Source organism: Buceros rhinoceros, unplaced genomic scaffold (assembly GCF_000710305.1).
Source record: "Buceros rhinoceros silvestris isolate BGI_N320 unplaced genomic scaffold, ASM71030v1 scaffold9903, whole genome shotgun sequence".
In the NCBI taxonomy this organism is placed as follows: domain Eukaryota; kingdom Metazoa; phylum Chordata; class Aves; order Bucerotiformes; family Bucerotidae; genus Buceros; species Buceros rhinoceros.
In genome coordinates this window covers 52,619-67,090 of record NW_010401796.1, presented here as the reverse complement: position 1 = coordinate 67,090, position 14,472 = coordinate 52,619, and the positions used below count along the sequence as shown (strand labels likewise).

At 37.6% G+C, this 14,472-nt stretch overlaps 1 protein-coding gene across 1 annotated transcript in view; it reads left to right on the top strand.

Annotated features, from left to right (window-relative positions):
- Positions 1-880: 880 nt before the first annotated feature.
- The window catches only part of LOC104490140 (macrophage mannose receptor 1-like), a gene marked incomplete at its 5' end in the record, with an annotated part of 30,422 nt that continues 16,830 nt past the window's right edge, over positions 881-14,472 (top strand). The window contains 12 exon segments of the mRNA XM_010132388.1: positions 881-1,054; positions 2,579-2,737; positions 3,622-3,735; positions 4,228-4,362; positions 5,033-5,215; positions 6,865-7,022; positions 7,692-7,805; positions 8,138-8,253; positions 8,562-8,710; positions 11,042-11,241; positions 12,957-13,088; positions 13,725-13,802. Of these exon segments, the coding sequence (XP_010130690.1) occupies positions 881-1,054; positions 2,579-2,737; positions 3,622-3,735; positions 4,228-4,362; positions 5,033-5,215; positions 6,865-7,022; positions 7,692-7,805; positions 8,138-8,253; positions 8,562-8,710; positions 11,042-11,241; positions 12,957-13,088; positions 13,725-13,802 (1,712 nt within the window).

The following is a 14,472-nucleotide window of genomic DNA, read 5'->3' as shown; positions in this document are numbered from 1 at the left end:
TTACATATACTTTATATATATTCTCTAAGTATATATTATAAATTAGTATGTACATACTCATACTATATACAAATATTCTCTAAAGTCACTATTGCTTACTATATTCTGTCACTACATTATTAATAGGGAGTATAAACCTTGATAAGCTTCTTATACCGCAACGTGGAAATGAAATTACATCCTCAAGAAAGAACAACAATTTGGGTGAGCTGAGAAAGGAAATACCAGTGTAGGTGGAGAAAGTGTGGCTTTTTGAGTCAGCAGATGAGGGGGCTCATGGAGTAATCATACTTAATAATGCAATTACACTTTGTGATTAGCTGAAGTCTGATTGTTCTGAACGACTTCTCAGATCCAGAATGAATGTTCTAAAAACCACCTCATGGGTTATTTGAAGTATTAAACCCTGAGTCTTGCATATGGGAACTGCTCCATTGTACGTGAGATACAAAATACGGAATAAAAACAGAGATGGGTCTAACTTGATGTTTACTTTTTCCAGGAAGCAGGAATTATAAATATTAGTTAATTCTCTTGCACATTTTGTATAAATCTTAACATTGTTTAAAATAGTAGTGTCTTAGGGTAGAGCTCTGGAGCTTTATTAAGTTTGTAAAAGCATTTTGGTCAGAACATGAATCTAGGTGTAGACCTCAGCTATGAAATACTACTTTTTACATCAGAACAGCACTGCTCTAAAACATATGTCAGCAGTTTAAGTATGAAAAAGCCTTGAAATGAATTTTGTTATGGTTATGGGAAAAGTAACATGGAAAGTACTTTTGAGATGTCATTCAGCTGTTAGCATAGGCTTCACATTTTTCACAGTTTACATTAATCTATGATTTCCCATGCTATCTTTACCATTTTGTCTTCTCAGAGACCTTTACACTGCTAGGAAATGCTTTTGGGGCACCCTGTGTATTCCCTTTCATGTACAATAAGCAGTGGTATGCTGAGTGCACAGGTGCTGGCCGGGCAGATGGCTGGCTCTGGTGTGCAACCACTGCAGACTATGACACAGACCAGCGATACGGATTTTGCCCATCAAAAGGTCAGTTACCTGTTCCCACACAATTCCCTTCAGTGCGGTATTGGCAAACCGGCACTAGCAGAATATGAATATCTTTACAATAACACGGTTTACACGAATGTGGTTTTGATTACATGAATGTGGTTTTGATTATGATGTATTGCCACATCATGCAGCTCTCTATGCAAGGAAATAACACACTGCATAAAGATATGAAAAAAAGTGTGATTGAGGAGTAAACCAGCATGCAATTCCCACTGACTGTGGAGGTGTTGCTGAGAGGCATGATAGTTTCGAGCTCCTCCCTGTTTCCCAGGCAGGATGAGAGCTGTCACCATTGTACAACCCTTCTCTGAGGACCCCTGTTGTGATGGGTGTGGGCACAAAAATGAGGGCTGTAGGAAGATTAATGATGATGTTTCAGTCTGCAGGATTCTCGTGTGAATATTTTGTTATTGAAGTGTAATGTGTCCTTTTATCCACGCTATGAAGCCCGATTCATATTGCCTGGGAAGCAGTCTTTCCACCCCTTCTGACAACTGCCTCCCATTCCTGGCATTTCTGCAGAACTTCAATCACTTTCTGAAAACCGTCTTCCATTTCTGTGGTCAATTCCTCCACCATCTCACCTTATGGCCTTGTTCTTGACAGAGGAGCTTTGCAATCAAAGTGTTGAAGACTCCTCCTAACGCTTCTCAGCTTTCCCCTATATTCCTCCCCACTGCTCCTGTTCAACATTGTCTTTTATTATTAAAACACCACTTTACTCCAGTTGATTTAAAATGTGATTTTGGTGAGGTTCAAATCCACAGTCAACTATGTTTTCCTAGTCCCTACAAAGATACCTAGGACACCGAGCCCAAAAAGCCTGTGACATAGGGTCAATGAATAATTTTCAAAGGTTTTGAAAGCCAGTCCCAGCTCTCAGTACTTAATTCAACTTCATACTGACTTTTGGGAATAATCAAATATCTGATTTTATTTTTTGTGTTGTGCTTGACTGAGTATGTATAGATCTTCAGTAGACCAAAGATATGAAGGTGCTGAGAAGAGGAGCACAATGTAGCTCAGCACCGCTGCCGTGCCTAGGCTCTGAGGCTGTGTGGCAGGTACACCCAGAAGTTCTTTGCAAGGGAGGGAGTTATCTAGGAACTGTTTTGAGGCTAAATTCAAGTCTAGAGCTTGTTCTCACAGCTCTGTGGAACCACTGTCCGGAAAAGCAGATGTTGCACAACTTTTTATAGATTTCGCCCAGAATTTCTGCCGCAGCACTCCATACAACGTACTCTTCTATACAATCACTTCCCTTGTAGTAACTCCTGAGTTATGGATCTTCATGGAACACAAGACAATGTTTGCCAGCTCTACCTGACAGTTTACAGGCTTTAACTTCATTCCTCCCCAACCCACCCATAACATTTTCAGTGCTCTTGAAAGAACAGCGTGGGTGACATTTAAAGAGAATGTCATGCATAATGAAAACCTGCAACTCATTTTTCTGTGGGTGAGTTACTATCATCTTCTAAATATTTATTTTCTCCATAGATAGAGATACCACCTGGACTACAGATCTGTTAACAAATGTCCACTACCAAATAAACTCTGAATCGGCTCTTACGTGGCACCAAGCCAGGAAGAGCTGTCAGCAACAAAATGCAGAATTATTGAGCATCACAGACATTCACGAACAAACATACCTTAAAGGTAAGGAAGTAAAGCAAATTTTGACTTGCATTCAGCGTCTGTTCAGTTCATCACAGCTAAGGACTATTTAGTATGGGTTTGGCTAACGTCTATGGAACTAAATATACGTGATTAAGTAAATAAAATGTCTGAGAATTTGCAAGTTCATATCAAAATCACTGCCAAGTTTAAACAGAATTTAAATTACTCCAGCACCTTGCAAATGCAACAGTTTGATTTTTTATTTAAAAATATTATCTAATAACAAAACTTCATTGATGTTTTTTAAGAGAAAAAAATTTCTGAAAGTAAATGAAAGTTTCATTTTTGGTGAAAAGGAACCTTTAAAACAAATTGAAAATAAAAGAAAAGAGTTACTTTTATGTCAAAAGAAAGATGTATTTTGTGTCAAATGCAGTTTGACATCTGAGTTTTTTAGTTCATTTGAAAACTGAAAAAAATCAATTTTTCAGAGATCCCCTACCCATGTATTGCTGGAGTAATGGTTTGGGAGAAACTCTTTCTTGTTGTGTTTAATCATGACTTAAACATCTAAGAGCTTTATTATTATTGTTTATACTTACATTGCACCAATGTTTCTGCTCAAATAAATCCAGCGTAGTACAGAATTTAGCCTATTCTAGAGAAACATCTTCGTTTTGGATATATTCTGTGGCATCTTATCTGTGCTTGTATTGCATTAGGTGATAGAACGAAAGGGTGTTAGTGCTCATTTCCTTTTTACAGTAATCAAAGCTTCAGTATATTTCAATTTATCAGGTATCTCAGTATCTAAATTTATTTGTAGTTAGATATTTAAAAATTGTAAGACTTCCTAGACACATTAGTGACTATTGCTAATGAAATTGACTTATAAAATCATTTATCTTCTTTTGGTTACTTAGAGTTAACAGAAGATACAGATTCCGCACTGTGGATAGGACTCAACAGACTGGACTTGAGGAGTGGATGGGAGTGGATTGGAGGCAGCCCTTTCCAGTACTTAAACTGGGCTCCAGGTAGCTGGGAACTTGCTTGAGACTGTATTTCCAAAGAAAAATATACATACCTCACATACTGTTTTAAATTCTGTTATCAGATAGATATACCATGAGGTATGTATTTTAGCTTTTCTTGCTTTAGGTTTAGAGAAAGCTTTTATTTTTCTATAGCAGTATAAGCCAGAAGGTTCTACGTATTGTAAAAATACTTCACCTCTGAAAGCAATACTGTCTTTCCCCAAAATATACAGTCTTCCATTTCTTATCTCTAGCAACAGAACTATGAGACGGTCATATGTTCATATCCACTTAAAGGTTTCTACATTTTATACAGACATTTCTGCTACCAGAGACCTACTTCAGCTCTTGCAGAAGCTGAGACAGAAATGGTCTTCGGGGCTCTCATTTCAGTCGGGCGTGGTTTTTCCTGTGAATTTGAGAGCTTAGAGCTCTGTTTGCCTTTCAGAAAAGTGAACTTTTTTCCTTTTTCCCCCTGTACATTTTCCAAAGGAAGTCCCTCTCCAGAATCTGGAAAACTCTGTGCAGTTTTGAATCCCGAAACAAAAGCGAAGTGGCAAAATTGGGAATGTGATCAGAAACTTGGTTACATTTGTAAGAAAAGAAATTTTACCTTGGTTCCTTCAGGTATGTTGATATGTATTGATAAGTAAAATTAGAAGCTGTTATTTGAATTGATTGGCATTCACACTGACAAAGATGAGCAGGATAATTTTATTAGAAATAGCAACTATTTCTTTTTTATCTGGTTTGCTATTTACAACCATTGCAACCTTTTGAGGCTGGTCTCCAGTCCCTCAACACACAAATGAAAAAGGTAAAAACTAAGAACGTATGGCTTGTCCCGTCTGTCTGTGTTTAGTGAGTCACATCTCCCCTTTGAATACACCAGTATTGAGCATGAAAAGGAAGAACAAACCAAAAATTATTTTTCAGAAGAGGGATGTTAGGAAAATAAGCAAAAGGAAGAAAGGTCAACACATTGCAAGAAGATATTGTAAGTGTACAAAGATTTCTCTGTTGGTGTTTTCAACACACATTTGACTGTATAAGAACCTTGGAATTTTTATTAAATAATATTTGTATTGAAAAGCGTTCCTTTTCCAAGCTAAAAATTTCAGGATTTATAATCATATTTATGTTTACTATGTTTTGTGCCTGTCACTTCCTTACAATGAGAATTTCCAAAGAAAATTCTTAGTTGAGAACTTTTGCACAGAATAAGTGTAAATATTTTCAGTGTTAAACCCCTTGCATGGCACCTGTACTCCTCTAAAACACCGACACTTGTTCCTAGGTGACATTGGGCCTGTTACTTGCCCAGATGGATGGGTACTGTATATAGATCGCTGTTACAAGATATTCAGGGAGACCAAAGGATGGGAAGAAGCTTTGACCACTTGTCAGAAGGAAGGGAGTCACCTGGCCAGCATCCGAAGCCTTGAGGAGCACAGCTTTATAGTGTCTCGGCTTGGCTACAGTGAGTGTTCCCACAGTGGGGCTTTTGCTTTTGTCTGTATGTCAGAAGCACTAGCTAGCTAAACTGAGATTTAGCAGTTGTTTTAACAGGAAACATTGCAGCCGAAGACATGGAAGGGGCAAGAGATCCAGTGGTGGTAGGTTGGTGCAGTGCTTTCCTTTCCGCTTCAAAATGGATGCCTCCTTCTGTGCTGCCGCTTGCAGACTTACTCAACTCTCTTGACGTGCTTTGCTTTGTATGAGGGTAGAAAGACATCAGCCATCCCAGTGAGAAGATTCCTTAGTGAAAGGATTGTGAAATATAACTTCTACTTTGAAAGAGTGCTTTTTATGGAAAAAAAAATATTTGTACAGCTTTCTGTGCATTTGGGGAACTTACAGTGTGGCTCTAAGTCATTCTCTGTGTCTTGTGGTCAACCAGCACCTGGATCAGCAAGTTCACAGGTCTCTGCAGAAGGGATGGAAGGAACCCACCAAAGAAAAGCTTTGCTGCCTACACTGCTGATTCGAACAGGAGAGCAAAGCTAGCCAAGGTGGTTTCCAGGCAGTAACTGTGGAATTGGCTGGACTGCTTGAAGAACCACACTCAGAGCACCGGATCTTACATGTCAGCATAGTCTCATCATGGCCTTTTTAATATCCCTGACAGAAATGTGAGGAGCCTGTAGATGTATTGCCCTTGTTAACTATTTGCTCTTTTTTTCATGCTTAGAGGTAGTGAAAGCCTTAATTAACTACCAAAAAAGCAAAATATGTTAAAGACAGAGAAGCCTCTTTTTTTTTTTTTTTTTTTCAGAAAGAGGAATTTGTCTTGGAATTTGGACTTAGTGTCCAACCTGACAAGGAGATATATTTGTTTCTTATATTTTTTGATCCTGGTATCATACACCAGTTTAGTGACTACTGAAGAAATTGTGAATGTTCTTCTGTATCTGTCTTTCTTTGTCACTTTTATGAATGCTGTCTAAATTTACCGTTCATTTTCTTTGCTTTCCTTTCATTAAGAATGCCTAAACCCATAGGATCATGCACTGGTTTAGGCCAGAATTAATCCCAACAGTGATTTTTTTCCCAGCCTCTGCTTGGAGAGCCTCAGAGTTAGACCTGGTTGGTGACAGCGTTCTCCTGCTGAGTTTTGGATATTGTTGAAACTCTGATTTTACTTATTGCCTAAACAACTGATCTAGGGTTGGAGGATGGGCTTAGGGGATTTCTCTGTTTTTTTTTTCATTTTGTTGAAAGAAGCTTAAAACATTCATGCATCAAGTTACATAAAACTGGTATTTTAAAATCTGACCAGTGGAGCAGAACCTAAAAAGTAACTATTTACGTATTGAGCTCTATCATACAACTAGAGTGTATTAGCATTAGGCTGGTAATTTTCTCTTCTTCCACTGCTATAAGGAAGAGAAGCAAAAGTTTTTGATCTAGTGAAGGCATTTCATTAGGGACTAATTTTCCAAACCATACTGTCTCTATTCTAATAGCTATGTGAAAATATTAATTGGTGAAATGATCGTGCAACACAATGAATAATTTTATGTTTCATAAATTTATGAAAGGGATTAAATGGTCTGGAGCTTGAGGGTGCTGTGAAAAGGATGCAGTGGCATAAGAGGTCTTTTCCAGTTTTGTGTTTCCTTGTTTTAGAGCCAACAGACAAGCTATGGATTGGTTTGAATGATCATAAGGTTCACATGTATTTTGAATGGAGCGATGGTACACCAGTGACATACACAAAATGGCACCTGGGAGAACCATCCACCACAAACAACAGGCCAGAAGATTGTGTACTAATCAAGGGCCAGGTAATATTATTCAATACATATTTTACTTTAATATTGAAAGTAACTTGATAAAACAATGATGTGCCCCGCTATTTCAGCAACTAGCTAGGGGCAGAAAACGGGAAGTAGAGACAAAGGATGAGATTAAATATGACCTTTTATTAAAAAAAAAAAAAGAAAAAATGGAATTAAAGCATTATTGCATCACTGATGGAATTTTCTCTTTAAGTTCATCTGAAAGTCACTAATGAAATTATTACGGCTATAAAACAGGGCTCTGAATGTAGTTTGTGTCCATTCTCCCGCTCCTTTTCCTCTGGTGGTAATGGTGGCATGTGGGGATCCCTCCTGCCTCCTTTGAGCCTGCTCATTTACCCATCCCTGCCTGGCACAACTGCCTGTGCAGGACCCCGCAGAACAGGATGGGGACCAGCTTCCTGCACCCTCATCTCTTCTTATCACTGTGAGCTATAGCTGGTCTACTCTAGCCCACTCCGCTATTTCACTGAATGTGAGTGTGTCACTGAATGCTATCAGCTAGGGCAATTGGACAAGGGAAAACCAAAATATTTCTGTTTCAAAATGGTGAAAGAAAATTAATAGTTTTCATTATAAAGAAATAAGTTATTCATTTTCTTTAGATTAAGATGAATAATCTTAATTGTTATTTCATTCTTTTTCCTGCGACAGGATGGCTATTGGGCAGACTATGTCTGTGAGAAGAAAGCTGGCTACATTTGTAAAAGAAAGCCTATATCACAAATAGCTGCAGAAAAGGAAATCAGTGATGCAGGTTGCAAAAAAGTGAGTATATAAGACTGGAACATCAATTTCCCAGATCAAGTAAGCACCGTGTCTGAGAATCTTCTAGAATTACTTGAATTATTTATATTATTTATGTATATTTTTTTGGTTTGTTTTTATTATGAAGTTTTCTTTCTCTTCTCAGTTACTTGAAACCTTAGAGAGCCATTTACAGAAATCAGTTAGAAGGAATCTGTAATTTCACAGCAAAAGTGTCCTAATTCATAATTTTCATTATGGAGTTTCATTCATTTCAAAATGGTACAGCTCACTTAATACATGATATCATAATTATTTAAAATTGAAATGGAAATCCCAAAATCATGTTACAGGGCTGGAGGAGATATGGGACCTACTGCTATTTTATTGGGCGAGTTCCAGCAACATTTTCAGAAGCAATTACTACTTGCGAAGGAGAAAATGGTTACTTGGCCACAGTTGAAAGTAGGTACGATAATGACTTTTCCCTGTCTTTTAAATAGGTAAAGGTTGTGTGTTCTGAAATATTCCTGGAACTACAATTCCAACACAACAACAAACAGCAAGTTATCTGACTAACAGATGAGGTCTCTAGTGGAAAAGCAAAAATGAATCACTTTTTTTTTGTTGTTGATTTAGAGAGTCAGAATTCTATTGTAAGGTCCTCTCCCCCAATTCAAAGCAAGGAAAAGGGGAAAAGGATTCATTGTCAGATTAGACAAGCAGGATTTGGATAAATGACTGTTTTCACTTGTGTCTTTATGATCTCTTTAACAGCTATGAACAAGCCTATCTGACCAGCCTCATCGGGCTAAGGCCTGAGAAATACTTCTGGCTTGGTCTCTCTGATGTGGAGGACCAAGGCACTTTTAGGTGGGCCAATGGTGAAGCTGTCTCCTTCACACACTGGGATGCAGCAATGCCTGGTAGGTGCCGTGACAGGGGATGGTAGGTAATTTCTGGGGTTGTGGTCCGCATTTGGGTTTGCACTGCCAATGTCCTCTGAATTTTCTGCTCTAAGCTCTCAGTATATTTTAAAAGAACTGTCAATTCTCAAATCCCTTTTTTTAATTTCAAAGGGGACAGTTTCAACTGCAGTTTTTTATTAGGACATCCGATATATTTACTCATAGGATTAACATTTTGGCTCATCTTTACAAAAAGATAAACAGGAGTTACAGGCAGTTCCTGAGACTATTCCACACTCATCTGTGTAGTGGACAAGTTAGTCTGGCAGAAGAATCTGAAACAGAGCAACTGTAGTAAGGATTTTAAGTTAGAATTACAAAAACGCAGTATCAAAAATGATCCTACCATTATTTTTCTTTTTGCTTATGGTGGTAAGGAAACTGCGTTCACAGGGTCATACTGTGCAGATACACAGAAAACAAGATTTCAAAACGCCACGAGGGAATCTGTTCTCCTCAAGGTGCACTATGTCCCTGCTAGTGATCATTTGTCTGAAAATTTCCACAAAAAAGCTCAGTGAGGTTATAAAATGTAAAATAATTAAAATAATAAAAAATTACAAAAGATATAGAGTAATAAAACCTCTGTAAATGTCACAAGAAGAAAGCTTGCCAGGGAGTCTATGGTCTAGGCCAGCAGATGATCCTAGTGTAAAGGGAGCACTCTGAGATCAGTCTGGAACAGAGAAGAAAAATTAGTCTCCTAAATGGACTTTCTGTGACGGAAAGTTTCTTTTTGAGGGTGCAACCAGAAAGTCTATATCAAGCTGAAATACCAGGAGAATAGATTATGGAACAAATAGATGACCTGAAGAACAGTAAGTCAGGACTAAGCACAGCTGCAAAAGCATCCAAGAGCTGTAAAGATTACATTAAAGGAACACAGTAAAATGAACAAATGTGTAATTACCTACTAAAACTTCCGTGATAGCTAACCGATGAGAAAAGGCAAATTTGCTGCCAACATTTAAAATTATTCCAGGGAGATGTGAGGAAATACTGACCAATGAGTCACTGGTAAATTAGCTGAATCTGTAATAAAGAATGAAATAAAAAAGATATAGTGGGAAAGATGTATAAAATTGCTTGTGTAAAGGGAAGTCATGCTCACAGATCTCCTGGAGCTCCCCACAGGAGCCAAAAGAATATGAATAAGGGAAATCTAGTTAGTGTGGTCTATCTCAATTAGCAAAAGCCTTTCAGCTAATCTGACTTCACATAGGAAAGCTCTTGAATAATTTTTTTTTTTTAATAAAAAGGTAGGAAATGGAAGGTGGGAGGTTTTTTTATGTGGGCTTTTCTTTTACTAGGGAAAAGTGTTCACCCACAGAGGATCATAAAGATCTGTGCCAAAGCCCGTGCTGTTCAACATACTTACAAACAATCTGGAAAAGGTGAAATAGTGAGGTGACCAGATTTGCTGATGATACTTCTGATAGTGAAGAAGTGCTGTGAGAAAAAGCAAGATAATTTCAGGAAAATAAGTGACTGAGCATCATCACTAAAAAGGCAGGTGAACTTTGAAGCAGTTAAAGCAATGCTCGTAGGAACAAACATATGTCTTGAATTGACATAAAATGATGAACTTATAGCTGACCATTTAATTTCAGGAGTCAGTTCTTGGCACTGTGGTAGTCAGGTCCATTAAAACATCAAGTTTAAGCTGAACAGGAATCAAAAAGCAAAAAAAAAAAAAAAGTTAAAGACCTTAGGAAATGAAGAGCACAAATAAACCATTGTATAAGCACATTGTGTGCATTTGACTGCATCTTGTGTGATGTATGTACCTCTGGTTCCCTCTGAGAGAATACACTAAAATTACAGCAAACATCATGGAACAAGCTTCATCACATCTCTGTCAAGATTTGCATGCCTGCCCTATGTATGCACCATGGGTTTTGTTCCCATGTATATGAAAATCATTAGTGATCGAGGTTGTGCTACCTGATCTAAAACAAGCTTAATGTAAGTAGGAATGAGGCCCTCACTTGAAAACGCAGATTTTCACTGTAAAAAAAAAAAAAAAAAACCAAACAAACTGAGTTTATACCCATAGAATTGATTATGCAGGACATTAAAAAAAAAAAAAAAAAGGCTCCTGAACAGATCCAGACCTCCTCAGACAGAACATACTGCTCTTTGTCTGTGTGAAAAACACCTTAAATATGACTCTGCTATTCAAGTGTTACTGTACGGCAAGAAGTGAATGGCCACTGCTCAAAGATTTAAGTAAGAATTAAACGATTTAGACCGTATAAAATATCCAGTGTGTTTTTGTTTCTCATGAAGGAAGTAATCCAGGATGTGTAGCCCTGAGAACTGGGACTGCAGCTGGATTATGGAATGTTCTTGATTGTGAGACAAAGCAAAAATATATCTGTAAGCAGTGGGCAAATATTGCAACAACTCCATCTGTTGCAACTACTGCTCTGGTCCCCACATGCCCTGAAGGCTGGGTGTCAAATGACCGTAGCAGTTCCTGTTTTAAGGTAAGTGCCTAAATAAAAGAAGAAGAAAGGCTTTGAACTGCTTGGTGGGGGGTGAGAGGGGAAAAAAAAGTGACATTTCATTTTGCAATATCTGAGATTAGAATACAGAGAAAAAAAACCCCAAAAACAAAAACCAAAAAACAAACCAAGCATCCCAGGGAGAAACTAAGAAAGATGAGGTTGAAGGGACTGGACACAAAGGAGAGAGAAGGACACAGGACAGAAAATGAGGAAGTTTGTGCCCCAGGGGTTGAACGAATGGAGCAGAAAATAAAAGACTAGGAATATAAATGTCAAGATACTAGACAGAAAAGAGAAAAGAAGAAGAAACAAGAGATAACTTAATATTTGCAAAACTATTGAAAGAACAGCGTCAAAATGTTGTATTAAACAGCAGAAGCAGTAAGTCTGGCTGTTAGCATGGCTCGTGATAGCAATTTTGGTCACTAGGCAGTGCAAAGATCCAGTAGTCCGAGGTGTGTGAGAGTTCAGGGAACGAAAAGAAACAGTGAAGTTTATTCACGAGCATCGTAATGCCTAAGGCTGGACCTTGCAAAGATAAGAACGTTACCCCCCCAAAATAAAGCATAAGTAGTCACATGAGAGGTTAATTAAATCAGTGTGTATGAAGGACATTTCTTAGAGAGTTTCTGATGCAAAGCTTTGAAGTACAGATTTGAAGTACACTCAGTTAAGCCTGAGCAGGCATACAGAAAGACTTTGAAGAGGAAGTAAGGGTAATGTGCAAACACTGATTTGGGATCACGCAGAATAGAAATATGCTAAGTAAGTGTGAGATATTAATAGTTCTTATCCATTTATTGACTTAATGAGTTCTTCTCTTTTAATATGTTATTTTTTAAAAGTTCTTTCAAACTCAGCTGGAATGCTATTTATCTGGGCTCCTTTATCCCCGAATCCTAATTTTCAGCTTTAGCCAAAGTTGTGCGTATTCTCTGTTAAACTACCAAAATGTTAGACATCAACAGCCTTTCAATACTTAAAGGAAGCCTATAAGAAAGATAGAAACAATCTTTTTAGAAGGGCCTATGGCAAGAGAACAAGGGGTAATAGTTTTAAACTAAAAGAGAGTAGATTTAAACTAGACAAAGTGAAGAAATTTTTTTACAATGAGGGTGATGAAACACTGGAACAGGTTGCCCAGGGAGAAGCCCTGTCTCTGGAAACATGCATGGTAAGGTTGGACAGAGCTCTGAGCAGCCTGCTCTAGTTGAAGATGTCCCACTGCAGGAGAGGTTGGACTAGGTGACCTTTAAAGGTCCTTACAACCCAAACCTTTCTATGATTCTGTGATTTCATGATTCTGTGAATCTATATTGCAAATGTAAAGCAAGAGTTGTAAATCACCACGAGGTCATTCATTTGCCTGCATCTTCAGACTCCTTCCAGGCCACCTTACCTCCACCAAAACCACTCTCCTCTCCCTTCATGTGAAAGATGGCCTGGGCCATACTCCAGTTAAAACAACTTAAAAGGAATTGTATTCCCTCCTAACAATTCCTTTCCTTTGTTTGTCACCACTTGGCTAATTAACTAGACATCTCTAGTCCAAAAAGTTTATGAACAGAGTAATTAATACTATTTCTGTAGACTTCTACTTGGCTTGCATGAAACCTCATTTATGGGTGAAAAAGACAATGATTCTTTATTTCATTATAATTTATATAAAATGTTTTAAAGTAATTTCTCGATAGTGTTTTCACAGGTCAAATACTAAAAAGAAATCGTGGTTTGAAGCTCGAGATTTTTGTAGACAAATAGGAGGGGATCTGGTCACCATTAGCAATAAAGAAGAGATGCCATTACTAAAAACGGCAATGTCGTGAGTATCTGCTGTATGTTTATCTTGTCAGATTTAAAAGGTGTTTCATAGGAAGGACTATGAATGTTCTTGGATGATTTCTGAAAAGCAGATTCCTCAAAAGCCAAAAAACTTGTGATACTTTGAAATTTTATCTCCTCTTGAATGTTTTAAACTGTTTCATGAAAAGTCATTTATATCCAGGAAATAATAATAAAAAAAAAACCCGACCCCAAACAGTATCATGATTACTAGATAAAATTGAGAAATACGTAACATTCTGGAGAGTGGTAATTTTAGTAGGGTAGAAAACATGACCAACATATTTACTTTTGACTTACATCGAAGTAGTCAAAGCTGAGACCATTTTCTGAACCAGTGAATGCTTTTCCTAAGAAACCAGAATGTAGAAGAAATACAGGACCAATACTACAAATAAGTCTGATAAATAGGCCATTGCCATTAAGCCATAGAAATATGAGATATTTATATGAAGAAGATATGCATCTGCATGCCCTTCACCAAAGGTAATCGGGTAATTATTGCAACATCACTGAACTTTACGATGTGCTCTAGAAAGTTTAATTATATGTTTCTGGGTGTTTTTTGTATTGATGTTTACACTCTGCTCTGCTTTGTAATTTCTGTCAGTGCCACTCAGTGCGCTTTTCAAAGAGTTTGGCTTGGTATATTTTCCTTAAATCCAGATGAAGGATTTGCTTGGAGTGATGGCTCTCCAGTGAGTATTATAATTTTTCATCAAATTTATTTGCTTGTGATGTTTCGGGGTTTGTGCACATACTTTGGGTTTTTCACTATTATCCCCATCAAAGAAAACTAATCCTGCAAACTTACATTGCTGTTAACCTCTATTATCATGAGTAAAATCAGAGCAACACATCTGAATACATGGAAATCATCTGTATCTCATCAGGATTCACAGCCTTCTGCACAGCACTCCAACATATCTTCTTTTCCAAGAATGTAATACGAACATTTAATGTCAGAACAGAAATTTGTCATTTGGATATTGTATTCTGTCTCTGGCAGTGACCAGAAACATCTTAAGAGCTAATCAAACAGCAAGCATATTTCTAGTATACTCCTGCATCCACCAGTAGGTGATGGCTCAGGGTCTTTCAGAACCGGAGTTCAGGTGTGTAATCTTTCTTTCTTTCCATGAATTCATCCAGTCATCTCTCGAGCCCATGTAAATATCCACAGATGCATGAACTATTTCTGCAGGATTCTGCTGCTTATTACCCTCCCTTTACTCTTACTCTTTATTCCTTATTTTTTAACCCAAGCAAGGACCTTTCTACTTACCCTGTCGCACAATAGTTTCCATAAAAATTTTGGGAAGTGATCATATCAACAACTTTTCAAAAATACCAAGTAGATTATATCAA